The sequence below is a fragment of the Rhodnius prolixus genome, unplaced genomic scaffold, assembly GCF_049639745.1.
Source record: "Rhodnius prolixus isolate KJV_2025 unplaced genomic scaffold, Rpr scaffold_12, whole genome shotgun sequence".
NCBI lineage: Eukaryota > Metazoa > Arthropoda > Insecta > Hemiptera > Reduviidae > Rhodnius > Rhodnius prolixus.
Window position 1 is genome coordinate 7,705,584 of NW_027411635.1, and position 27,993 is coordinate 7,733,576.

General features: G+C 29.9%; 1 protein-coding gene across 12 annotated transcripts; it reads left to right on the forward strand.

The window, feature by feature from the left end:
• Window positions 1-663: 663 nt before the first annotated feature.
• LOC141461878 (uncharacterized) lies at window positions 664-16,017 on the forward strand. Of its 12 annotated transcripts, none has more exons than XR_012463059.1 (9): window positions 664-789; window positions 864-979; window positions 3,904-4,043; window positions 8,051-8,414; window positions 8,554-10,356; window positions 10,484-10,530; window positions 10,806-10,937; window positions 12,838-12,920; window positions 15,730-16,017. XR_012463059.1 is itself a non-coding variant. In XM_074143302.1 (9 exons), exons 8-9 carry the CDS (start codon window positions 13,561-13,563, stop codon window positions 15,742-15,744), a joined length of 291 nt encoding a protein of 96 aa, XP_073999403.1. In that variant the 5' UTR covers window positions 679-979; window positions 3,904-4,043; window positions 8,051-8,414; window positions 8,554-10,356; window positions 10,484-10,530; window positions 10,806-10,937; window positions 12,838-12,920; window positions 13,219-13,560; the 3' UTR covers window positions 15,745-16,017. The 12 variants fall into 12 exon arrangements, 5 of the variants coding, with proteins under 5 accessions (XP_073999403.1, XP_073999404.1, XP_073999401.1 ...); XM_074143302.1 differs by adding an exon at window positions 13,219-13,836 and having other exon boundaries at window positions 679-979; XR_012463056.1 differs by having other exon boundaries at window positions 685-979; window positions 8,554-9,945; window positions 10,253-10,356.
• The last annotated feature ends 11,976 nt before the right edge of the window (window positions 16,018-27,993 follow it).

Here is a 27,993-nt window from a genome sequence, read left to right on the forward strand (position 1 = left end):
AATTTATAATACATACTTAAGTGCATCTGCTATTAACATTTTTCTTTTTAAGGTTTTTATTGTAAAGTAGTAAATATATAATTTATTAATGGAATCTATTTTGAGGAGGCCAATGAGGACATTACCATCTATCAAGTACTGATTCAAATGTATTATTCTAATAGATTCAAATAAAGGGCAGGCATAAAAAATGAAAAAGGTCGTCCGGTAAATTAAGGTTGCAGCAAGTACAAGCGTCCTCTACATTCCATTTACTATTAATTTCATCTATAAAAACAGTTATATATATATTTAAAGTTCATCAATCGGATTCTACTGATGAGGCGTTTTACCTTAATTGAAACAACAAAATAAAAATATTCTTCTATGCTATTTTCAAGTGAAAATATAAATGTTTATAAGTTGAATTTTTGATTCTCTCCCAGGCTTCAAATCTTAATTTATTTTCCAAACTTGTTTAACATATTTTTGTTAATTTCGAGCGGCAGAATTTGTTTATTAAGATAGATTTATTATACGAAAAATTAGAATTCGCTAGAAATATTTAATGATAATTACAATTCTACTTTCAGGAAGCACAAAATTGGTGTAGCCACTTCTATTATTAACTGTAAAAGCAGAGAATAAATATGGTTTTATATTAAATATATGTGTGTAAATTTCATTCAAGCAAAACAATCCTTCGGAATACTGCTGATGACAGCAAAGTACAGATGTTACAAAACGTCTACTTTGATAACGGCTTTTAGTCTCTCTCTGAACTTCGTACCAATAAACGCTATATTCTTTGTGTGTATTAGTGTAAGTAGTAAATTTTTGAACTTGAATTAAAATGAATATTACTTGATTTATTACATTTATAGTGATTTCTCGTTACGCACAACATAACTGGCGGAGTCAGTAAGGTGATTCTAAGATAAAGTGCATCTTTTTTATAGTTAATAGAAGAGCCTACATCAATGAACATTATGTACTTACTGTAAGTAAAATTAAATATCATTAACTATTTCTAGCGAATGCTAATTTTTCGAATAAAAATTCTAAATTTTACAAACTAACTCTATCGCTCGAAATTATCAAAAAATTTTACTTTCAATTCAAAAAATTAAAAAAGGAAAACTTAAAAATGATCCCAGATTTTCTAGGTGAACCAGAATTTTGAACAAGATTTTTAGAAATTACTAAATTAGTAATAAAGTCGTTTAGCTAAAATTGAAGGACCAGCCTTATTAGTACAGAGTCTTATTAGAGATAGTTCACTCTCATTATAACACCTTTGATGAACTAAAAGTGTACAAGTTCAAACCTACTCAGACAAAGGAAACGAATTAACTCTAAAACACGGAACTCTTAAAACATAGGCAAACAAATAACACGATATTAGACTTACCTTCATTTATTATTATGTTTATTTCGAAAATCATAAAACTCCTGTGGAATTAGGAATCTTCAGCGTATGTTCAAGAAGATAAACCTTAGGACTATGCTAAAGGTACTACATAGTATTCAATCTTGAAAGCAAATAACCCATAAGACTTAATCGCAGCATTATCTATATTAACGAATGACTTTCAATGCATCTTAAATAAATATAGCAGCACCCAGTTTAACACACACCGACAATCATACAAACCAAGAGCATTCCCTAAAAGATATTAAAAACCCATGAATTTTAGAGGTCCACAAAGATACTATTCATTACTATCTCAACAACTAGTCCCAATGAATCAATGAACTGAGATGCGTTCAAGTAACATGCACGTAAATATCAACCTACCAGGATCAAGCCAAAGAAAATGAACGACTCGGTGAACAGCAATAAACTATAATTAATTATACTGAAAAAAAAGAAGCTATTGACGACCCTTTCCTATTTTCAAATATAGCGGAACTAGGAGACAAGCTAGATAGATACTAAATCTTCTCATTATTAGACTTGACTTCGGGCTTCTACCAAGTTGAAGTAGAACCAGATAGCATAGAAAAAAACTGCAATTTGTACAGGTTCTGGGTATTTTGAATTTTTAAGTATGCTATCTGGTTTAAAGAGTAGTACACTGACATTTCGAAAAATCATGAATACTGTTATTAGCCGGATTGCCTTGATGTAGCGTTTATTTAGATTATATGTCATATACGAGTATGTTCATCCAATATCATCTTCTCATTAGTTCATACATAATTTAATTTCTGCCATTTTCTATTTCACTTTTTAGATTTTCTTTTAGCATTCTTCTCTTTATTAGCAATTTATTATCTCTATTTACTTAGCTCGTCTGTAATTCTATTGTCACTGCTTTAATTACTTCTATAATTTTAACTTATCAACATTCTTTTCTTTTATTAATCCACAATTTGAAAACATTCTCAACAGATGTTATTTTATAAAAATCTTCAAGTTTAAGAGAAAACAAAACTGTTGAATTTTTTTTTTTTAGTCGTTCAATACCAGTGGATGTCATAATAGCTATCAAAAAACTATGAATGCTGCAAATCCCTTTGTTTCTTTTTTCTTCTAGCTTTCTCAAAATGTTTATAAGAACTATGATCAAAACTCAATAAACAGCTGCCGCATTTTGATGTAATTAAAATATGTGCTGTAATAAATTAATTTGGTTTTTAAAATAAAGTGCACAATAATTTCAGAAAATTGTTTTATGTATTTCATTTCATTTTCATACTTACCAGAAATTTGGCTTTATTAACAATGTAGATTTACTTACTAAGTTTAGATAAATTTACTACTTTTCCCAAGTTATTTTAATAATTAATAATTCCTTCGTGACTAAGAAAAATTCTTATATTAATGTGCAGAGACTTTTTTTACTGAGTGCAGCTTTATTTATACCATAATTAAGACCTCATATAGTTCTTAAGATGATCTAATTTATTACGAAGATAGAAATAATATTTAAACAGATTTCCATCTCGTTTCTCTTTTGCAGCGTGTAAGTTCTAGTGATGATAAGTATCTTGTAATTCAAAATCTAACATCTCCACATCACTAAATCAATATTGTTGGTTTACAACAAAAGCCTTAGTTAGCTCAATTGGGATCTTCGCTGGTCCGTGAGTTAAGGCTACACTTATAATGCGCTGACTAGGATCGCTGCAGTCAGTAAATGTTTTACTACATGAATCACTGTTTTTATCGGCAACACGAGTTAGTTTTTGTAAATTTCTAGCTCATTTTTGTTGGGGGTATTTGGAAAGATTTTCTGGGTGTGGTGGCTAAGTTAGTTTCTATAGAAAAGTTACTCTGTTTAAGTTGAGGTTTAAAACTTTTCCATTCTATTTGTCTCTAATGAAAACTCCGTCAGATATCTCTCTACATTTTCCATATTTTCATGTAATCTGTTTATGCGAGATTCTAATTATTTTTCGATGGTTTCTTTTATAACGCGCGATATTAATTTCCTATTATCTTGGTACCCTTCAGCTTTTTGTTCTAAGAATAAATCTTCATTATATGTAGTAGGTTGGATGATGAAAGTTATTTTGTTTGACGTCAAGGTACCTACACCTACCTCATTGCATCAGGAGAAACTTATCTTGGAACAAAAATCCATAGCAGACCAAAAAGTTCCTATTGGTTTTCGTGTAAACCAGACCTTGTTCATTCTGAGAGCAAATTAATATCCTCTCAAAAACGTAACCACCGTATAATCTGTAGTTTTAAATTCTAGATAATGTATTACTTACAAATTTTAAAAATTAGTGGATTGAAAGAATGGTAAGTTAAAAGAAATTTGATAATAAAGTTATTAATATTATTTATTTTTCATAAAAAGGCGTATGTTTTGTTTGTTTTTAAAAATTGTACTCCAACTTTTGGTAGATCCTCTTATAATGAGGAGTAATTCAAAGTAAAAAAAACAGGTTTCCATTTTTTTTCTTTTTCAGTGGATCTTAATGGGCTTGCTTTAATCAAATGTGTGTTTAAACAGCACTAATAACGTAAATGCTCAGTGGAACATTAAATAACAAACGATCCATCAATATAACAAAATGTCTTACAAATATTGTGTGTCAGGCAATTAAAAGTAAGTAAATTTTATGATGATTTTTAGATTATACTGGATCGTATACTGCAGTTCGGAGCAATAACTAAGAAAGTCTAAGAAACATGAAACCTTTAATAGGTCTCAGTATTTCACAATGTTTATTGAATCCCAGAAAGGTTTCTGACTTTTATATATGTTTAAAAGTGAATTAATCTGTTTAGTGTGTTTAGTCAGCCTTTTTAGTTTAACATCAATGCCATTTATAAAAGATATCACTCATAATCCTGGCCATAAATTTGGAATCCCCGAAACCTCACATCACTAACTTATCAAACACAATGTTTCATTTTTCCCATCTGAATCCTTTGATTGAACAACTGTAAATAAGAGACAGTTTTTTACACCAACACTTTGAAAAACCTACAATATAGTAATATTAGTAAACCCATCTAAGAAAATACAGTGGAAGATGTTACCTATAAAATTAAATCCATCTTTAATCACCGTAAATTTATTAACTCTACTAAATAAGTAATTCCGGAAAAGGTAGAAGTAATTGGTGTTCATTGTGGCAGTTATACTAAAAATAGAGCCAAAAGTGGCATTTTTACCAATCATCAACAACCATTTTTATGTTACCAATTATGGAGAAAGATTAGTGTAGAAGATATTTAAAATTTCTCACAAATTGTTACAAAGTCAAATAAATTATCAGATTTCATTAAGCAATATCATAATAATGGAATACAATCAAGCTACAGATATAATAAAACAAAACAATATAGAACTCAAAAATAATTTAATAGAATTTGTCAAAAATGTTAATGAGTTTATCATTTTTTAAATATTTTAAACCAAATAAGATAAAAGATTGCTTTAGACACTATACATATTACAAAACGGCCTCTTTGAATGGGTTTTTAGATTAGATTAGAAAGCGGGACGAGACCCACGCTCCACGGCACCGCAGCCACAAGAGGCTTATTGTGCCTTTTGAAAGGATCTTTAGTTTACTAAGAAATTCCATAGCTGTAAGTGCTATAATCTGCGTACTTGTTTGTGTAATAATTAAATTTTAAAATTATTATTATTATTATTATTTATTATTTATTGTAACTTGCTTATAATATACAATTGTAGCAAGGGGTTGACCCGTGTCTTTACCCGGATGAAATACAAAAGATAAAATACATGAAAAAAGAAAGAGAACAAAAACAAAAATAAATTCACTGTTGCAAATAAAATAAAAAAAAAAAGAAGATATTAAATTAACGAAAACAAATTTCTAAATTTTACAGAGTTAATTATAAAAAAGTACATATATTTTACTTTATTAACCGAGTCGAAACATAAGAGATTCTCCAACACAATTTCAGGTTGAACACAGGAAGAAAAGTTAATGTTGTGCATATGTAGATACTTGGATCTTAAGACATCTAATATCGGGCAGATAATTAGGAAATGAATAAGATCATCTTTATTGTCCCCACATAACGGGCAGGGGGAATTAGTATTAAATTTATAAACCCAATCGAGGATATATAGAGTTGGGGCTTCTTCTTAGACATTAATCTTAGTTGATTGGCAACTCTGATCATATCAATGTGACATTTAAAGTGAACGTAATGTTCACCCAATCCAAAACTGCTAATATTTCTGAGGGAAGGGTTAAATCTGGCGTTAAACAGGGCTTCAACATCCTTACTAATTAGATTATTGTTAAATCTTGCCATGATATCAGTCAGTTTACCATTCGGTATGTGCTGTTTTTCCCAGACATCATTGGAACGAATTAAATTTTAAAAATAAAAGTTATTTAAATTTTTGTAAGTCAGAATTTATAAACTGTTATTAAATTAACAAAATTAAAAAATTTGGAAAAGTAATTTTTCGTTCAGCATAACGTAACTTATATATATAAGTTCCTATGTGTGTGTGTGTGTTCAGCCTATTTTTATAACGGAAAATTGCAGACAACTATATTGGTTTTAGCAACCGATAACACTCAGTTTAGGTTGGCACCCGATGACACTTAATGACAAAATTAGCCAATCGGAACTATCACGTTACAAAAATTCGATTGTACTGATTAGATTAGATTAACAAGTACCATAACTCTTTGATATGATCTTTGTAACCTGTATAACTTAAATAAGAATTAAATGTGTTGGTAAAATTGCTAAATTTAAGACAGATGTGGCTAACTCAAATTATTTTGTGTGCCAAATTAGAAATTCATCATAAGCCTGCGTGCCTCTTATAAAATTATATGTTATCTATTAGATTGGACCCACTGCAAAAACTTTTTGCATTGAAAATTCAAAACAGAATAAATTATTATTATTATTCATACATATAAACGTAGATAATATAATAATGGCCAATTATGAGATGGCGAATAATATTTAATTTATTTATATTTCGTTTCTCAACTCTTTCACTTATCTCTTGCACAACACAGTCAAGATTGGGCGCAAGGTGTGCGCCAACAGGACAGGAAATACAGCAATCCAAAATATGAAGGAAATGTGAAGTTCCCAAAAATTATTACCTTATATCTTATTCAAATACAACGCCAAAAAAAAAAAAAAAATGCAATTTTGCCCAATAGTTAAAATAAATGAGTACTGTATCCATATTTTCGCAAAGATTACACCAATAGGACAGGAGATACAGCTATTAGAAATATGCTGGAAATATAAAAACTCCCAAATGCTATCACCTTATCTCTTTCATAAATACAGTTAAAAAGCTGCAATTTTAAACAATTGTAAATGTAAATGAGTACTATAATGTCCATATCTCCGCAGAGATTACAATAATGTAAAAGAAGATACAACTATTAGAAATATGAAGGAAATATAAAACTCCCAAATATCACCTTATATCTCTTTCATAAATACAGCTAGAAAGCTGCAATTCTAAACTATTGTAAATGTAACTGAATGCTATAATTGTCCTTATCTTAGCAGAGGTTACACTAATAGGAAAAGAGATATAGCTGTTAGAAATATGAATGAAATTTAAAACTCCTAAACTTTATCACCTTTTATCTTATTCAAAACATGAGCTAGAAAGCGGAAATTCTGTACAAATGGAGAGGTAGATATGTACTACTATAATTGCTCATATTTTAGCAGAGATTTCACTAATAGGATAGGAGATACAGTATTGGAAATATGAAGCTCCCAAACGTTATTACCATGTCTCATTTAAAAATACAGCTAGAAAGCTGCAATTGTAGTGGAAAATGATGTTTGGTAATTTTCATTTTCGAAAAAACGAATCGCAGGAGTAAGTTGATCCAAAAGAGTTCACAACCTTGTGTACCGATTTCTCAATTTAGAATTTTTCTTTTATGACATAGGTATAATGAAAATCTATGTTTGATTCTGATGTTACAAAAATGGGTTTTAATTGATTATTATACTGTCAATCAGTTCCATAAGGAGATAATAAATAAAATTTTGTTAAATTAGGATGGATCTCTTGGGCTATAAAATTATTCAAGGCGAGCCACATGCGGTCCGCGGATTGGCCACCCTTGGTTTAAGATTTGTGTACCACAAGACGCCACTTTACTAAATAGTCATTCATTTTGTTTATTTTTTTTAAATAAAAGGTTTCTTTAATTTCCTTAAATTAACAAGGGGTTAATTTAAACCTAGTCAATGTAAGTTGTACACTTCAATTGGAAACCTCTTAAGGGAACATTGAATTTGGTTGGACTGTTGTTGTAAAAATTTAAATTTTAGGTTTCAAAACAATTCAATTTTCTAAACTGTAGTAAGACTAAGTCGTGCACATATCCAGACTTCTTTTTTTCTCAAAAACTATTCACTAATTACTATTAAAAAATCAAAATTGTGCGCCTAATCCTAGATTTTTCTTCCTTAAAGCTTATTACAGCTCATTGTTCGGTTTGATAATGTTGTTCATAACGAGTGAATACTCTGAAAAAAGCTCCAGGTGTCAATGACCTCAAATATTGTCACGTTTTAAATTTAAAAAAACAATAAACTAACCCATTTTCTAATTTTTTACAGACCAATCTAAAAAAAAAAAAAAAAATCAACCGAAGTTACAAGTAAACTAAGGAGGTTTCTGAACAACTTACCGACCTCAACCCAATTACAACCAACAAACAACCAACTACAAAATCCATGGAACCAATGGATAAAGTTCAGCATCTATTCCAGTCACCATTCGGATTCAGTAAATGGATTTAAAAAGCTGAGAAATTAAATCGCAAACAACCAGACGATTATTTCAAACAACTTGAGGCGGAATTCGATATTTTCTATGGTGAAGTTAAATAACATGTCACTAACAAGTTTTACATCTATCGCAGAGGTAGATAAGAAACAAGAACTTAACGAACAACTAATTTTAAAAGAAAAAAAAAACAAGGTTCTTTTAATTTAATAAAATCAAATTTTTGTTCTCTTATTACCTTGTATCTCATTTAGTATTAATCTATATGAAATCTGTGTAGTACTAATAGTGAAGACAGCAAAATTTCTAAAATTTATTTCTACGTTATTTCTAGCTAGGACTACTAGTTTCTGCAGTTTTTGAAAGAGATAACGCTACAAAGGTATCCGTCATTGAGTATTCAGCCTATTGAAGCCTAATTGGAAATCTCTAAGAAAGGTCCACTCATCACATTATATGTTGTTAGCCAGGAAACCCGTCAACTGATTGTTGATTGCCTTACAATAGGATAGTTTGAAAATTCCTTATTATCCGTTATTAATATTACTGGCGACGGTTCTACATAGTCAGATTTTAAGGCACTTAACAGAGCAGCTAGGAGAGTATTAATGTATTAATTTATTAAGTATTCATTAATATATTAAATGTAAAAAATGTATTAATTTATTTATCCATTCCTGATCTAAACAAAATGAAATCTAAAGATATGAAGAAATGGCAAAGTCATATCGCGTTGACTCATTACAAAGAGAGCAAATCTATTAAACTAATAGGGTGAGAACTAGCCTGACAAAGAATTCAACATCATCTGGCGATTCAGATCATAGATGTACAAGAGGAAGAAAAAAGAAATAAGATAGGAGCTCTTGGGAACTCATTTAGGAGCATAATTAGGTGGAGGTACATTACCAAAATTCTGTAGATTTGATGGAAGTAGTTAGTTTTAACCGAAAATTTGTAAGAGCATCGCTTTTATTCAATCACCTATAAAACAAAAAAAAAGGTATTTGTGTTATTCCAGAGAACTGACAGATAGAATTCACTCCGGGCCTGAAGGCTGTACAAAAAAAAGTAAAATCTGCAGTGAACACTTTTTATCACTACATTTCCCAAGTTCTATTTTATACCTTTTCCTTACACTCAGAATTATTATAATAAAACATATTTATCTTTAACTGACTTAACCTCTATATTTCATTGAAAAAGGTCTACATTTCACTGAAATGGCAGTTTACCCCCACAAATAATCGATTTTTTTCAACCAAGGAATTCAAAGGAAATTCTGGAGCCAATGTCGTAAAAAATATCAAAAAATGTAATATTCTTTCCCTTAATCTGCCTATTCCGTTTAAGTGACTTTGACCGCATACTTATGATCAGATCCTAACGAAATATGCTCAGATTTGCTATATCTTCTACAGTTCAATGTTTCGAAATACTGCACTAAGCAGAGAATTATTATTTTGCATTACACACGATGAAATGATTACATCAAATGAAGTGCAAACCCCAAAAATGATATTTTTTATAATGATGTGTACATCATTACAATTCAATACATGCAATTTTGAAAGTGTCTATTTTTTTACAGGAATCCCTGTATGTATGTTATGGAATTGAACTATTTAAATAATAACAATGCACAGAAAATTTTGTCCTGTTTATTCGATAAAAGAAGAAAAATTTCAATTATACAAACTGAATGCTGTAAATCATCAAAATTTTGGTATCTAGACCACTTTTTGCTCTTTCACTTTAGCTGTACACCATAGGAAGCGTCGTAACTGTCTGTTTTGTACAAACTTACAAAATACTTAATGTGCTTCTATATTACCTCTTTTTTAACTAATATCATTCGAATTTCAATTTATTCAAGGGGGGCTTCTATTTTTCTGCCATTTTCCAATTTTTTGTCAGTTTAAATTGTCCCAAAATTAAATGAATTATTATTACTCTTTTTTTCTGTTAAATACGTTCAGTTTTAATTTAATAAATTTTAAATTGCGAAGTTTTTTCAAAATTTCTGAGTAAAGATCGAGTAAACTAATGTACCAGCACTTCCCGTTACACCAACTATCAAAGGATCCCATCTAAGCATCTAAGTTGGATTACTAGTATGAAACTTCAGCTCACACAAGTAAGTTAAATTGTTCAGCAAATAAAAGTAAAATTACATTTCGAAACATAGCGGCTCATCAAATTTGGTATAGTCCCTCACATTACTCGTTTTTTTCATTAATCTAATTTTTTTTTCTCATTTTCAGATTTTATATTTCGACTAAGCACATTTGTTTTCAAGATAGGATGGCAAGTAAGTGATTTTTTTGTATTGTTACCCCTTAACTAATAGTGTTGATAAATTATCTAAAAGTTTACCAAAGCTATTTCAACTGAAGTTACCATTCGATTTGGTCATCTTACTAGACAATATATAAATATCGTAGGGCTTGCAGATTTTTTTGTATTGAAGACTTGTAAGAACCGATAGAAAATTCTTCAGCTATTCCCTACTAGACTATAATGAGAAGTAACTTAGGAATTTAGAGCCGTACTTAATTAATTAAATTGTACATCTGCATGATTTAGAAAGACTCCAATATTTGAAGAAATTCAACTTTTATAGCAAAAAGCGAAGCTTCATCACCCTGTGAAATAGCAGAGACCAAACCTGAAGATAAAATGTTGTCAGATGCATACGTAGAGAAATTACTAAGAAACGTAAGTAGTTTTAGATTAAGCATTCTCCTAATGGTATTTATAAAGTGTAAACGGTGATCTCTAACTCTCACAAACAAACTAAAAGTGATACCTAACTAATAACCGTTTTCTGTATGACCTGGTGCATTGCTGAGTTCCCATTTGGTGCACTACTATTTCTTCTGTTCATGATTGACAGATATCCTCTGGCTTGTGAAAGGTTTTTTTTTTTCTCTTGTGTGCTCTTTATTAACATTGAATCCTTAACACAAAGCTGAAGCTGAATTCATTTCTTAAATGATGCTCAAATGAATGGTGTAGACAGAAACAAAAATAATGTAGTAACCTTTACCAAATAAAGAGTCCCAAATTTTCCTTATTTATAAATTAGTTTGCTCTGAGTTAGAGTATTCTCAAATTTATGACCTAGGTATATCACATTTGATCAACAGTATCATTTTTAGAACGAACACAAAAGGAATAGCTGGCAGATGATATTTCCGCAGCAATATTTGCAACTTATTTGACCCATAATCTTATTACTTATTGCACGAATCTCTCTTTAGACTTCATCTGAAGTAAGCTTCTGTCATCTAGTCTCAGTCTCACCAAATGCGCATCTATTCTCTAGACTCTGTTCACCAACAATTTTAATCTCACTAACCTAAAGTCTCTCACTCCTAGTTACAACTATATTTTAGATTGGCCTAGAGAATGACCGTGAGTTCGTTCTTTTTAGTTTAGGTTAAGGTAGTTGTAAAAAAGTAATTAAATACGCTATTTGTTAGCACTTAATTCTATATGTTTATCGATTTTAATTTAAACATTTATTAAATTTGCTATTTTACTTTTATAATTTTACTTCAGTTTCTTTCACCTCAATCAAGTTCTCTACCAGAGGGGTATGAGGACTACCCCTTTATTATTATTATTATTGTATCAAATTGTTGTAAACCTTCACAATTTTTGTCTTAACTTGATTGTCAAGAACAACTTGTTGATCCGCAAATGTAGAAATACTATTTAGTACAAAGCAATGTGAAGTCATTAACTTGAAACAACTTAATGATGGTAACCCCCTTTTTAAGGAACACTAGGCAGAACTAGGCTAAACACTTTTAAGGGCTGTCATGACTGTGTGTACTTTCAATTAGTAAAACATTCCAAACTTCAAAAGTCTCCACTAACTCATATCCTATTCATCTTGGCTTTTCTAAACCATCAATTCTCCAACTTCAACTCTTATTTCAAGCATGGTCTTAAGACCACAGCAGCATAAATATTCATAGCGACTAGCTTTGAAATATCAAACCATGGCGGCAGAACACCTCACTGAGGGTAGGCACTAACCCCTAAAGCCTCTATGTAAAACGCATCCAGTGTGGTTTATATTCACCTTTCCACCAGAGTGGTTTATATTCATCCTTCCTCCAGAGTGGTCTATATTCATCCTTTCCCCCAGAGTGGTTTATATTCATCCTTCCCCCAGAGGGAATTTATTACCCAACGACTAAACTAATCCGTCAAGTTTGACTTCATTATCGACTCATACATGTTTGTCCTGTTCCGTTGTTTGCCTATACCACAATTTATTTATTTAAAAAAATATTTATTTGCTTTCATACTTCCATTATTAGTTTTATGTGTGGCGACTTATGTCTGACTAGTGTGGTTTGTTGCAGCCAACAAATTTAGTTGAACAGCGCCGCTCTTTGTCAAATCAAAAGCAAACATCTATTTCAATCACTCTCTCGGTCCCTCGCTGCATACTTCTTCTTTGTGATATTAATTTTATTTGATAATTAAAAATGTTTATAATCCGTTTAAAATAAAATAAAAATGTTCACACAAAAAAAATAAATCATGTGATTATACATACTGAGATCTTCAGCTGCATATAAAATTTTCGGTTGTTCTCTAGATGCATAAAAATGGCGCTGCTAGACCCAACAATATTCTTGGGGTCTCCTTGGAAGAAGGCGAGATATACTTTCACGTAATATGGTAAGTTGATTACCATTTATGACCGTTAATAATGAAAGAAATGTTGGCCATTGTGCTTGATTTAAGTAAGGCGCTTATTTGCTTTTTAGAGGAAACCCCATTTTATGGATTTTTCAATCAGTTAGAAATCAAAATTAAATAAATTTTCTCATATGTTACAAAAAAAAAAGTCATGTAATTCACTATTTTTCCTTTTCATCACTTCTGGGAGAAGAGGTATCACAATCGTGATAAATTTTCTATGTGTCCTTTACGTTGAATATCTTCAATATATTTAAGAACACATTTATTATTTCAGCTGCCATTACTGTTGCAGACTCTCTTGTTAAACAAACCTTTCTAACTTTGGTGATGAACAGCAATAAAACGATGGATCTTTTTAAGCCATGATATCCTGGTATATCCATTTTTAACACCAAATACATCACACAAATAAAAAAGACCGCAAACAGAAACTGTTAGATCAAGTTGAACACTGGATTGAGTTATTGTCATCCTGTAACTTAGCAAATATTTCATTGATAGTAACGCAATCTATGAGCATAACCAAGAACTTGCCGATTAGAACAAGCAGATTAGAAGCTACATTTATGAATCCTGGCAGAATGAGTGGTCCCAGGTGACGAATAATAAGCTTAGGATGATTAAAACTGCCGTCCAAGCCTGGGACTCCTCATCGCGGGACAACCGCAGAGAAGAGGTAGTGGTTTCTCGCCTGAGGATCGGCCATACCCGGTTGACCCATGGTTACCTCATGTGTCAGGATAGCCCTCCTACATGCGGTTCATGTAATGAACCCTTAACTGTGCAACATGTTCTGGTGGAATGTTCCGAGTATGAGCAATATAGACAGCGCCACGGTGTTCCGCACTCACTGGAGGAAGCCTTAGCAGATGACCAGAAAAGAATAGACAATGTAATAAAGTTTTTGAAGGAAATTAAATTAATTAACAATATATAGGAAAATAAATTAGTATATAGAATCATGTATATACAAAAATTTTAAAAATGTATATATTGTATTTAATTGTATATAGGTATGAATGTAATTTATAGTGTGAATGAGTTAACTTTAAGTATAGTGTGTATAGCTTTAAGAATGGAGTTCCGTAAGTGGTTGCCCTAGCAAAACGTTGGGTATAAAGTTGGCATATGAACTGCCACAGAGAGGTGAAGGGCATAATAACCACCCAGGTTCATTGCCATATAAAAAAAAAAAAAAAAAAAAAAAAGAACTTGCCACTTTTGTGGGGGGGACATCGAAAACTTGGTTATAAGCGCCATCTTTACATCTAAAACTTCTCGTGCTGAGACAGCACCTCCTCTTCCCTCGCTAAATCCCTTACAGCTTTCCGCTGGAATGTAGTATGGAGCTAAGAGTTGTTGGAGCAAATAACCCCTCTTGAGCCCTTTAGCTATCGAATCCTGTCGACGGAGGGAAGAGAGTTGCTGACATGCTGGCATCATCCTTCCTTTTTTTCTTTGCTTTGAGAGGCCTCTTGACAACATCATTATCCGCCACCCTACCACCGAATTTACTTCGTTTCTATATTTCCAATTTCTAACTTGTAACCGCATTTATAAATGAGCGTTTATTATCAATTATGGGGAGGGCATGAGCGTAGCTTTGTAAGAGGGAGATCCATAGTTCGAATCCCGCGTATGATTACTTTTTATTTGTTAGAAAAAATTGTTTATAGTTAAGTATGAGCTTCTGCCCTCGTCCATGACACCTAGTGGCTAGTTGAACGTTAAGCCCAGCCTGAAAGAATACGCGATTACTTTTTACTTATCAATTATTGTTTGATGAATATAATGAAGGACTAATCGCATGAAAAAAAAAAATTTATTATAACCCACTCACTTATTGAAATAAATTTCTGGTACCCTCTAATCTAATGGTAATACCTAATCTATTTGATTTACCAATAATAGGAATGAGATAAAATCCTAACCTAAACACAACTCGCATCCAGTGACTACATTCAAGCTAATAAATACATTCACACTGATAACACCACACCAAATAATAAATACATTAGTGCTAATGAATACGTTCACGCTGATAACACCACACCAAACAATAAATACATTAGTGCTAATAAATACGTTCACGCTGAAAACACACCTCGCCAATAAATACTTTCATGCTAATAAATACATTCACGCTGATAACACCACACCAAACAATAAATATATTAGTGCTAATAAATACGTTCACGCTGAAAACACACCACGCCAATAAATACTTTCATGCTAATAAATATATTCTCACAAACTTTCTCTTTTTGCATTCATCCTAATGAGGTGGTACTTGAAATTCCACACTTCATTTAAATAAAGATTAACCAATCATAAACTAAATATAAATCCTAATAAATGCTAACCTAAATTTTGTGGAACAAAACGAATGTTTTTTTTTTTTAAAAAAAAAAAAAAGCAAGTATGTAATCAAACTAATCAAAAAATCGCAAAAAGAAAATTATTTTTTAATATCTTAGAGTAATTATGAAGTTTTTAACGTTGACTCTTAGATGTTAAAAAAAAACGGGTTTATAAAAGTAGACCTAAATTAAAGAATATCCATCTTTCAATATGCTGATAAGCAAGCATAAATTGAAAGCAAATAAGAACTATCACACTATACTTGTATTATATAACTAATATTGATGAACTGGTCGGTACGATTTGGCCTCTAAATCAAACAACACTATTTACAACCTAGAAAATTAAATCTTACTTCAAGTTATAATATTTGACTCTTTATTAAGGAGTTAACTCTGTGTCTGTATTTTGTTCTCTTTTTCAGGGAAAAAAGAAATAAAATAATTGGCACGCACAAATGCCCTCACGATTTAATGAAGTCGCGCTTACACCAGCTTCTAATTAAGTACTACGAATATAATATTGTTTGGGATGAACATTCAAAACACAATTAGATTGCACGCCCTTCCAATGAGTCAAGAATACTTAGCATGCCTTAGAGTACTTAATCTACTAATGCTATAAAAAGAGAGTTTAATTCAAATAAGGAAAATAAATCCTTGAAATAGTAAACAAAATATATTTTGTTTAGTTTTAATTTTTTGTAAAAGATGTGCCTTAAAATTTTCAATAAATATTTGTTTTTATAAAAAAATTTTTTATTTCAAACTACAAGTTACCCTAATCTGTAAAACATTTTTTATCTATTTAATCTATTTATTTACTTATTTTTTATTGTAGAGGCAATAGGCATTGCGAACATGATGCTCTGTAGACGTAGTAAAAGAATTGGTTGCCGGAAAATACAAATAACCACTTTATTGTGTCAACTCAATCCTTCTCTTTAATGATTCACAAGATTTTTGGTTAGGTAAATCTGTTCTAACATCTGGTAACGCTCCAGGCATCCTCAGGAAAGCCCAAAGTAGAGTAAGAAATCATTAATTAGTGATAACCACATTCAAGAACAAATCACGCCATCCAAAACTCCTTTGTTATTTTTTGGCCAGACTTTTTTGAATGAAGTTCTAAAAAGAAAGTACAGTCGGTAGGTAGCAACGCCCAGGAAACTTGTGCGTCCTTCCCAGCAATGCTCTTAACAGATATTCCAAAGATGGCATTTATAAAACTTATATTCTCTGTATTATGTTACTTCTAGGGTAGAGAATTAAATCTATCCTCTTATTGCAGGTATTGCAGTAGTCCCTATAAACCCATCAAGAAAGGTTTATTGGCTATCTTGTTCTAAGAAGTTAGTTCCTGATGACTGATTCGTTTATGATCGGGAATTTAGCCTACGCAGACGTACCCTAATTAATGGTTTTGTAGGATATATGGATGACTATTTATTTGCCTGAGAAATAAAACTGGTGAGTAGTAGGTGTGCGTCCAGCACTTCGCCAGATGTAGGCGATTCATTGAGGAGGTTTAGTGGATCATTGCGGATTTCCAGCAAGGAATTCCTCTTAATGAGACTTTGTATAAGGGATGGTCTAAAAGAATTTTAATTAATTATTTACAGAATATTAAAGAAAACTTAGCTGATAACAACCTGGTATAAACATCAATATTCTAGTCATAATAGGTAATGAGATATAGAAGGTTAAACATTGGAGGTTTTCTATTTGTTTCAAATTTCAAAACTTTATATCTCCCTTTCTATTGATCAGAATTTAATGAATTCTTTACCCAATTGTAGAGAAACGTTAGCTCTATAACTGGTTAAAATCGCAATGTTTTAGTGATAATAAGTAATGAGATATAGAAAATTAAACATTAGAGGTTTTCTATTTGTTTCAAATTTCAAACCTTTATATCTCCCTTTCTATTGATCACATTTAAATGAATTCTTTACCCAATTGTACAGAAAAGTTAGCAATATAACTGGTTTAAATCGCAATGTTTCAGTGATAATAAGTAATGAGATATAGAAAATTAAACATTAGAGGTTTTCTATTTGTTTCAAATTTCAAACCTTTATATCTCCCTTTCTAATGATCAGATTTAAATGAATTCTTTACCCAATTGTACAGAAAAGTTAGCTATATAACTGGTTTAAATCGCAATGTTTCAGTGATAATAAGTAATGAGATATAGAAAATTAAACATTAGAGGTTTTCTATTTGTTTCAAATTTCAAACCTTTATATCTACCTTTCTAATGATCAGATTTAAATGAATTCTTTACCCAATTGTACAGAAAAGTTAGCTATATAACTGGTTTAAATCGCAATGTTTTAGTGATAATAAGTAATGAGATATAGAAAATTAAACATTAGAGGTTTTCTATTTGTTTCAAATTTCAAACCCTTATATCTCACTTTCTATTGATCAGATTTAAATGAATTCTTTACCCAATTGTACAGAAAAGTTAGCTATATAATTGGTTTAAATCGCAATGTTTTAGTGATAATAAGTAATGAGATATAGAAAATTAAACATTAGAGGTTTTCTATTTGTTTCAAATTTCAAACCTTTATATCTCCCTTTCTATTGATCAGATTTAAATGAATTCTTTACCCAATTGTACTGAAAAGTTAGCAATATAACTGGTTTAAATCGCAATGTTTCAGTGATAATAAGTAATGAGATATAGAAAATTAAACATTAGAGGTTTTCTATTTGTTTCAAATTTCAAACCTTTATATCTCCCTTTCTAATGATCAGATTTAAATGAATTCTTTACCCAATTGTACAGAAAAGATAGCTATATAACTGGTTTAAATCGCAATATTTTAGTGATAATAAGTAATGAGATATAGAAAATTAAACATTAGAGGTTTTCTATTTGTTTCAAATTTCAAACCTTTATATCTCCCTTTCTATTGATCAGATTTAAATGAATTCTTTACCCAATTGTACAGAAAAGTTAGCTCTATAACTGGTTAAAATCGCAATGTTTTAGTGATAATAAGTAATGAGATATAGAAAATTAAACATTAGAGGTTTTCTATTTGTTTCAAATTTCAAACCTTTATATCTCCCTTTCTATTGATCAGATTTAAATGAAATCTTTACCCAATTGTACAGAAAAGTTAGCTATAGAACTGGATTAAATCGCAATGTTTTAGTGATCATAAGTAATGAGATATAGAAGGTTAAACTTTGATTTTTTTCTATTTGTTTCAAATTTCAAACCGTTATATCTCCCTTTCTCAATCGCAATGTTTTAGTGATAATAGGTAATGAGATATAGAAGGTTAAACTTTGGAGCTTTTCTATTTGTTTCAAATTTCAAAACTTTAAATCTCCCTTTCCATTGATCAGATTTAAATGAATTCTTTACCAAATTGTAGAGAAAAGTTAGCTTAAATCGCATGATTTTTGGGGATAATAGGTAATAAGATATAGAAGGTCAAACTTTAGAGGTTTTCTATTTGTTTCAAATTTCAAACCTTCATATCTCCCTTTCTATTGATCAGAATGAAATGAATTCTTTGCCCAATTGTAGAGAAGAGTTAGCTCTATAACTGGTTTAAATCGCAATGTTTTAGTGATAATAAGTAATAAGATATAGATGGTTAAACTTTGGAGGTTTTCTATTTGTTTCAAAATTCAAACGTTTGTATCTCCCTTTCTATTGATCAGATTTAAATCAATTCTTTACTCAATTGTAGAGAAAAGTTAGCTCTATAACTGGATTAAATCGGAATGTTTTAGTGATAATAAGTAATAAGATATAGATGGTTAAATTTTGATTGTTTTCTTGTTCGATTTCAAATGCGTTCAAATTTCAAACCATTGCATCTCTCTTACTGTTGATGTCATTTTAATGAATCCTTTACCAAATTGTAGAAAAATGTTAGCACTATAACTGGTTTAAATCGCAATGTTTTAGTGATAATAGGTAATAAGATATAGAAGGTCAAACTTTGGAGGTTTTCTATTTGTTTCAAATTTCAAACCTTCATATCTCCCTTTATATTGATCAGAATTAAATGAATTCCTTGCCCAATTGTAGAGAAGAGTTAGCTCTATAACTGGATTAAATCGCAATGTTTTAGTGATAATAGGTAATATGATATAGAAGGTCAAACTTTGGAGGTTTTCTAATTGTTTCAAATTTCAAACCTTTATATCTCCCTTTATATTGATCAGAATTAAATGAATTCCTTGCCCAATTGTAGAGAAGAGTTAGCTCTATAACTGGATTAAATCGCAATGTTTTAGTGATTATAAGTAATGAGATATAGAAGGTTAAACTTTGGAGGTTTTCTATTTGTTTCAAATTTCAAACCTTTATATCTCCCTTTCTATTGATCACATTTAAATGAATTTTTCACTCAATTGTAGAGAAATATTAGCTCTATAACTGGATTAAATCGGAATGTTTTAGTGATAATAAGTAATGAGATATAGAAGGTTAAACTTTGGAGGTTTTCTATTTGTTTCAAATTTCAAACCTTTATATCTCCCTTTATATTGATCAGAATTAAATGAATTCTTTGCCCAATTGTAGAGAAAAGTTAGCTCTATAACTGGTTAAAATCGCAATGTTTTAGTGATAATAAGTAATGAGATATAGAAGGTCAAACTTTGGATGTTTTCTATTTGTTTCAAATTTTAAACCTTCATATCTCCCTTTCTATTGATCAGAATGAAATGAATTCTTTGTCCAATTGTAGAGAAGAGTTAGCTCTATAACTGGATTAAATCGCAATGTTTTAGTGATAATAGGTAATGAGATCTAGAAGGTTAAACTTTAGAGAATTTCTATTTGTTTCAAAATTCAAACGTTTGTATCTCCCTTTCTATTGATCAGATTTAAATGAATTCTTTACTCAATTGTAGAGAAAAGTTAGCTCTATAACTGGATTAAATCGGAATGTTTTAGTGATAATAAGTAATAAGATATAGATGGTTAAATTTTGATTGTTTTCTTGTTCGATTTCAAATGCGTTCAAATTTCAAACCATTGTATCTCTCTTACTGTTGATGTCATTTTAATGAATCCTTTATCAAATTGCAGAAAAATGTTAGCACTATAACTGGTTTAAATCGCAATGTTTTAGTGATAATAGGTAATAAGATATAGAAGGTCAAACTTTGGAGGTTTTCTATTTGTTTCAAATTTCAAACCTTCATATCTCCCTTTCTATTGATCAGAATTAAATGAATTCTTTGCCCAATTGTAGAGAAGAGTTAGCTCTATAACTGGATTAAATCGCAATGTTTTAGTGATTATCAGTAATGAGATATAGAAGGTTAAACTTTGGAGGTTTTCTATTCGATTCAAATTTCAAATCGTTATATCTCCCTTTCTCAATCGCAATGTTTTAGTGATAATAGGTAATGAGATATAGAAGGTTAAACTTTGGAGGTTTTCTATTTGTTTCAAATTTCAAACCTTTATATCTCCCTTTCCATTGATCAGATTTAAATCAATTCTTTACCAAAATGTAGAGAAAAGTTAGCTCTATAACTGGTTAAAATCGCAATGTTTTAGTGATAATAAGTAATAAAATATAGATGGTTAAATTTTGATTGTTTTCTTCTTCGATTTCAAATGCGTTCAAATTTCAAACCATTGCATCTCTCTTAATGTTGATGTCATTTTAATGAATCCTTTACCAAATTGTAGAAAAATGTTAGCACTGTAACTGGTTTAAATCGCAATGTTTTAGTGATAATAGGTAATATGATATAGAAGGTCAAACTTTGGAGGTTTTCTATTTGTTTCAAATTTCAAACCTTTATATCTCCCTTTCTATTGATCAGATTTAAATGAATTCTTTACTCAATTGTAGAGAAAAGTTAGCTCTATAACTGGATTAAATCGGAATGTTTTAGTGATAATAAGTAATAAGATATAGATGATTAAATTTTGATTGTTTTCTTGTTCGATTTCAAATGCGTTCAAATTTCAAACCATTGCATCTCTCTTACTGTTGATGTCATTTTAATGAATCCTTTATCAAATTGTAGAAAAATGTTAGCACTATAACTGGTTTAAATCGCAATGTTTTAGTGATAATAGGTAATAAGATATAGAAGGTCAAACTTTGGAGGTTTTCTATTTGTTTCAAATTTCAAACCTTCATATCTCCCTTTCTATTGATCAGAATTAAATGAATTCTTTGCCCAATTGTAGAGAAGAGTTAGCTCTATAACTGGTTTAAATCGCAATGTTTTAGTGATCATAAGTAATGAGATATAGAAGATTAAACTTTGATTGTTTTCTATTTGTTTCAAATTTCAAACCGTTATATCTCCTTTTCTAAATCGCAATGTTTTAGTGATAATAGGTAATGAGATATGGAAGGTTAAACTTTGGAGGTTTTCTTTTTGTTTCAAATTTCAAACCTTTATATCTCCCTTTCCATCGATCAGATTTAAATGAATTCTTTACCAAATTGTAGAGAAAAGTTAGCTTAAATAGCATGATTTTTGGGGATAATAGGTAATAAGATATAGAAGGTCAAACTTTGGAGATTTTCTATTTGTTTCAAATTTCAAACCTTCATATCTCCCTTTCTATTGATCAGAATTAAATGAATTCTTCACTCAATTGTAGAGAAATATTAGCTCTATAACTGAATTAAATCGGAATGTTTTAGTGATAATAAGTAATGAGATATAGAAGGTTAAACTTTGGAGGTTTTCTATTTGTTTCAAATTTCAAACCTTTATATCTCCCTTTATATTGATCAGAATTAAATGAATTCTTTGCCCAATTGTAGAGAAAAGTTAGCTCTATAACTGGTTATAATCGCAATGTTTTAGTGATAATAATTAATGAGATATAGAAGGTCAAACTTTGGATGTTTTCTATTTGTTTCAAATTTCAAACCATTTTATCTCCCTTTCTATTGATCAGATTTAAATGAATTCTTTTCCTAATTATTGAGAAAATTTAGCTCTATAACTGGATTAAATCGCAATATTTTAGTGATAATAGGTAATGAGATATAGAAGGTTAACCTTTGGAGGTTTTCTATTTGTTTCAAAGTTCAAACCATTATATCTCCCTTTCTATTGATCAGAATTTAATGAATTCTTTACCCAATTGTAGAGAAAAGTTAGCTCTATAACTGGTTTAAATCGCAATGTTTTAGTGATAATAGGTAATGAGATATAGAAGGTTAACCTTTGGAGGTTTTCTATTTGTTTCAAATTTCAAACCTTTATATCTCCCTTTCCATTGATCAGATTTAAATGAATTCTTTACCAAATTGTAGAGAAAAGTTAGCTTAAATCGCATGATTTTTGGGGATAATAGGTAATAAGATATAGAAGGTCAAACTTTGGAGGTTTTCTATTTGTTTCAAATTTTAAACCTTCATATCTCCCTTTCTATTGACCAGAATGAAATGAATTCTTTGCCCAATTGTAGAGAAGAGTTAGCTCTATAACTGGATTAAATCGCAATGTTTTAGTGATAATAGGTAATGAGATCTAGAAGGTTAAACTATAGAGGTTTTCTATTTGTTTCAAAATTCAAACGTTTGTATCTCCCTTTCTATTCATCAGATTTAAATGAATTCTTTACTCAATTGTAGAGAAAAGTTAGCTCTATAACTGGATTAAATCGGAATGTTTTAGTGATAATAAGTAATAAGATATAGATGGTTAAATTTTGATTGTTTTCTTGTTCGATTTCAAATGCGTTCAAATTTCAAACCATTGTATCTCTCTTACTGTTGATGTCATTTTAATGAATCCTTTATCAAATTGTAGAAAAATGTTAGCACTATAACTGGTTTAAATCGCAATGTTTTAGTGATAATAGGTAATAAGATATAGAAGGTCAAACTTTGGAGGTTTTCTATTTGTTTCAAATTTCAAACCTTTATATCTCCCTTTCTATTGATCAGATTTAAATGAATTCTTTTCCTAATTGTTGAGAAAAGTTAGCTCTATAACTGGATTAAATCGCAATGTTTTAGTGATAATAGGTAATGAGATATAGAAGGTTAACCTTTGGAGGTTTTCTATTTGTTTCAAAGTTCAAACCATTATATCTCCCTTTCTATTGATCAGAATTTAATGAATTCTTTACCCAATTGTAGAGAAAAGTTAGCTCTATAACTGGTTTAAATCGCAATGTTTTAGTGATAATAGGTAATGAGATATAGAAGGTTAACCTATGGAGGTTTTCTATTTGTTTCAAATTTCAAACCTTTATATCTCCCTTTCCATTGATCAGATTTAAATGAATTCTTTACCAAATTGTAGAGAAAAGTTAGCTTAAATCGCATGATTTTTGGGGATAATAGGTAATAAGATATAGAAGGTCAAACTTTGGAGGTTTTCTATTTGTTTCAAATTTTAAACCTTCATATCTCCCTTTCTATTGACCAGAATGAAATGAATTCTTTGCCCAATTGTAGAGAAGAGTTAGCTCTATAACTGGATTAAATCGCAATGTTTTAGTGATAATAGGTAATGAGATCTAGAAGGTTAAACTTTAGAGGTTTTCTATTTGTTTCAAAATTCAAACGTTTGTATCTCCCTTTCTATTCATCAGATTTAAATGAATTCTTTACTCAATTGTAGAGAAAAGTTAGCTCTATAACTGGATTAAATCGGAATGTTTTAGTGATAATAAGTAATAAGATATAGATGGTTAAATTTTGATTGTTTTCTTCTTCGATTTCAAATGCGTTCAAATTTCAAACCATTGTATCTCTCTTACTGTTGATGTCATTTTAATGAATCCTTTATCAAATTGTAGAAAAATGTTAGCACTATAACTGGTTTAAATCGCAATGTTTTAGTGATAATAGGTAATAAGATATAGAAGGTCAAACTTTGGAGGTTTCCTATTTGTTTCAAATTTCAAACCTTCATATCTCCCTTTCTATTGATCAGAATTAAATGAATTCTTTGCCCAATTGTAGAGAAGAGTTAGCTCTATAACTGGATTAAATCACAATGTTTTAGTGATTATAAGTAATGAGATATAGAAGGTTAAACTTTGGAGGTTTTCTATTCGATTCAAATTTCAAACATTTATATCTCCCTTTCTATTGATCAGATTTAAATGAATTCTTTTCCTAATTGTTGAGAAAAGTTAGCTCTATAACTGGTTTAAATCGCAATGGTTTAGTGATAATAGGTAATGAGATCTAGAAGGTTAAACTTTGGAGGTTTTCTATTTGTTTCAAATTTCAAACCTTTATATCTCCCTTTATATTGATCGGAATTAAATGAATTTTTTGCCCAATTGTAGAGAAAAGTTAGCTCTATAACTGGTTAAAATCGCAATGTTTTAGTGATAATAAGTAATGAGATATAGAAGGTTAAACTTTGGAGGTTTTCTATTTGTTTCAAATTTCAAACCTTTATATCTCCCTTTATATTGATCAGAATTAAATGAATTCCTTGCCCAATTATAGAGAAGAGTTAGCTCTATAACTGGATTAAATCGCAATGTTTTAGTGATTATAAGTAATGAGATATAGAAGGTTAAACTTTGGAGGTTTTCTACTCGATTCAAATTTCAAACATTTATATCTCCCTTTCTATTGATCAGATTTAAATGAATTCTTTTCCTAATTGTTGAGAAAAGTTAGCTCTATAACTGGTTTAAATCGCAATGTTTTAGTGATAATAAGTAATGAGATCTAGAAGGTTAAACTTTGGAGGTTTTCTATTTGTTTCAAATTTCAAACCTTTATATCTCCCTTTCTATTGATCAGATTTAAATGAATTCCTTACTCAATTGTAGAGAAAAGTTAGCTCTATAACTGGATTAAATCGGAATGTTTTAGTGATAATAAGTAATAAGATATAGATGATTAAATTTTGATTGTTTTCTTGTTCGATTTCAAATGCGTTCAAATTTCAAACCATTGCATCTCTCTTACTGTTGATGTCATTTTAATGAATCCTTTATCAAATTGTAGAAAAATGTTAGCACTATAACTGGTTTAAATCGCAATGTTTTAGTGATAATAGGTAATAAGATATAGAAGGTCAAACTTTGGAGGTTTTCTATTTGTTTCAAATTTCAAACCTTCATATCTCCCTTTCTATTGATCAGAATTAAATGAATTCTTTGCCCAATTGTAGAGAAGAGTTAGCTCTATAACTGGTTTAAATCGCAATGTTTTAGTGATCATAAGTAATGAGATATAGAAGATTAAACTTTGATTGTTTTCTATTTGTTTCAAATTTCAAACCGTTATATCTCCTTTTCTAAATCGCAATGTTTTAGTGATAATAGGTAATGAGATATGGAAGGTTAAACTTTGGAGGTTTTCTTTTTGTTTCAAATTTCAAACCTTTATATCTCCCTTTCCATCGATCAGATTTAAATGAATTCTTTACCAAATTGTAGAGAAAAGTTAGCTTAAATCGCATGATTTTTGGGGATAATAGGTAATAAGATATAGAAGGTCAAACTTTGGAGATTTTCTATTTGTTTCAAATTTCAAACCTTCATATCTCCCTTTCTATTGATCAGAATGAAATGAATTCTTTGCCCAATTGTAGAGAAGAGTTAGCTCTATAACTGGATTAAATCGCAATGTTTTAGTAATAATAGGTAATGAGATCTAGAAGGTTAAACTTTAGAGGTTTTCTATTTGTTTCAAAATTCAAACGTTTGTATCTCCCTTTCTATTGATCAGATTTAAATGAATTCTTTACTCAATTGTAGAGAAAAGTTAGCTCTATAACTGGATTAAATCGGAATGTTTTAGTGATAATAAGTAATAAGATATAGATGGTTAAATTTTGATTGTTTTCTTCTTCGATTTCAAATGCGTTTAAATTTCAAACCATTGCATCTCTCTTACTGTTGATGTCATTTTAATGAATCCTTTACCAAATTGTAGAAAAATGTTAGCACTGTAACTGGTTTAAATCGCAATGTTTTAGTGATAATAGGTAATATGATATAGAAGGTCAAACTTTGGAGGTTTTCTATTTGTTTCAAATTTCAAACCTTTATATCTTCCTTTCTATTGATCAGATTTAAATGAATTCTTTACCCAATTGTAGAGAAGAGTTAGCTCTATAACTGGATTAAATCGCAATGTTTTAGTGATTATAAGTAATGAGATATAGAAGGTTAAACTTTGGAGGTTTTCTATTTGTTTCAAATTTCAAACCTTTATATCTCCCTTTCTATTGATCAGATTTAAATGAATTCTTTACTCAATTGTACAGAAAAATTAGCGCTACTACTGGTTTAAATCGCAATGTTTTAGTTATACTAGGTAATGAGATATAAAAGGTTAACCTTTGGAGGTTTTCTATTTGTTTCATATTTCAAACCTTTATATCTCCCTTTCCATTGATCAGATTTAAATGAATTCTTTACCAAATTGTAGAGAAAAGTTAGCTTAAATCGCATGATTTTTGGGAATAATAGGTAATAAGATATAGAAGGTCAAACTTTGGAGGTTTTCTATTTGTTTCAAATTTTAAACCTTCATATCTCCCTTTCTATTGATCAGAATGAAATGAATTCTTTGTCCAATTGTAGAGAAGAGTTAGCTCTATAACTGGATTAAATCGCAATGTTTTAGTGATAATAGGTAATGAGATCTAGAAGGTTAAACTTTAGAGGTTTTCTATTTGTTTCAAAATTCAAACGTTTGTATCTCCCTTTCTATTGATCAGATTTAAATGAATTCTTTACTCAATTGTAGAGAAAAGTTAGCTCTATAACTGGATTAAATCGGAATGTTTTAGTGATAATAAGTAATAAGATATAGATGGTTAAATTTTGATTGTTTTCTTGTTCGATTTCAAATGCGTTCAAATTTCAAACCATTGTATCTCTCTTACTGTTGATGTCATTTTAATGAATCCTTTATCAAATTGTAGAAAAATGTTAGCACTATAACTGGTTTAAATCGCAATGTTTTAGTGATAATAGGTAATGAGATCTAGAAGGTCAAACTATGGAGGTTTTCTATTTGTTTCAAATTTCAAACCTTCATATCTCCCTTTCTATTGATCAGAATTAAATGAATTCTTTGCCCAATTGTAGAGAAGAGTTAGCTCTATAACTGGATTAAATCGCAATGTTTTAGTGATTATCAGTAATGAGATATAGAAGGTTAAACTTTGGAGGTTTTCTATTCGATTCAAATTTCAAACATTTATATCTCCCTTTCTATTGATCAGATTTAAATGAATTCTTTTCCTAATTGTTGAGAAAAGTTAGCTCTATAACTGGTTTAAATCGCAATGTTTTAGTGATAATAGGTAATGAGATCTAGAAGGTTAAACTTTGGAGGTTTTCTATTTGTTTCAAATTTCAAACCTTTATATCTCCCTTTATATTGATCAGAATTAAATGAATTTTTTGCCCAATTGTAGAGAAAAGTTAGCTCTATAACTGGTTAAAATCGCAATGTTTTAGTGATAATAAGTAATGAGATATAGAAGGTTAAACTTTGGAGGTTTTCTATTTGTTTCAAATTTCAAACCTTTATATCTCCCTTTATATTGATCAGAATTAAATGAATTCCTTGCCCAATTGTAGAGAAGAGTTAGCTCTATAACTGGATTAAATCGCAATGTTTTAGTGATTATAAGTAATGAGATATAGAAGGTTAACCTTTGGAGGTTTTCTATTTGTTTCAAAGTTCAAACCCTTATATCTCCCTTTCTATTGATCAGAATTTAATGAA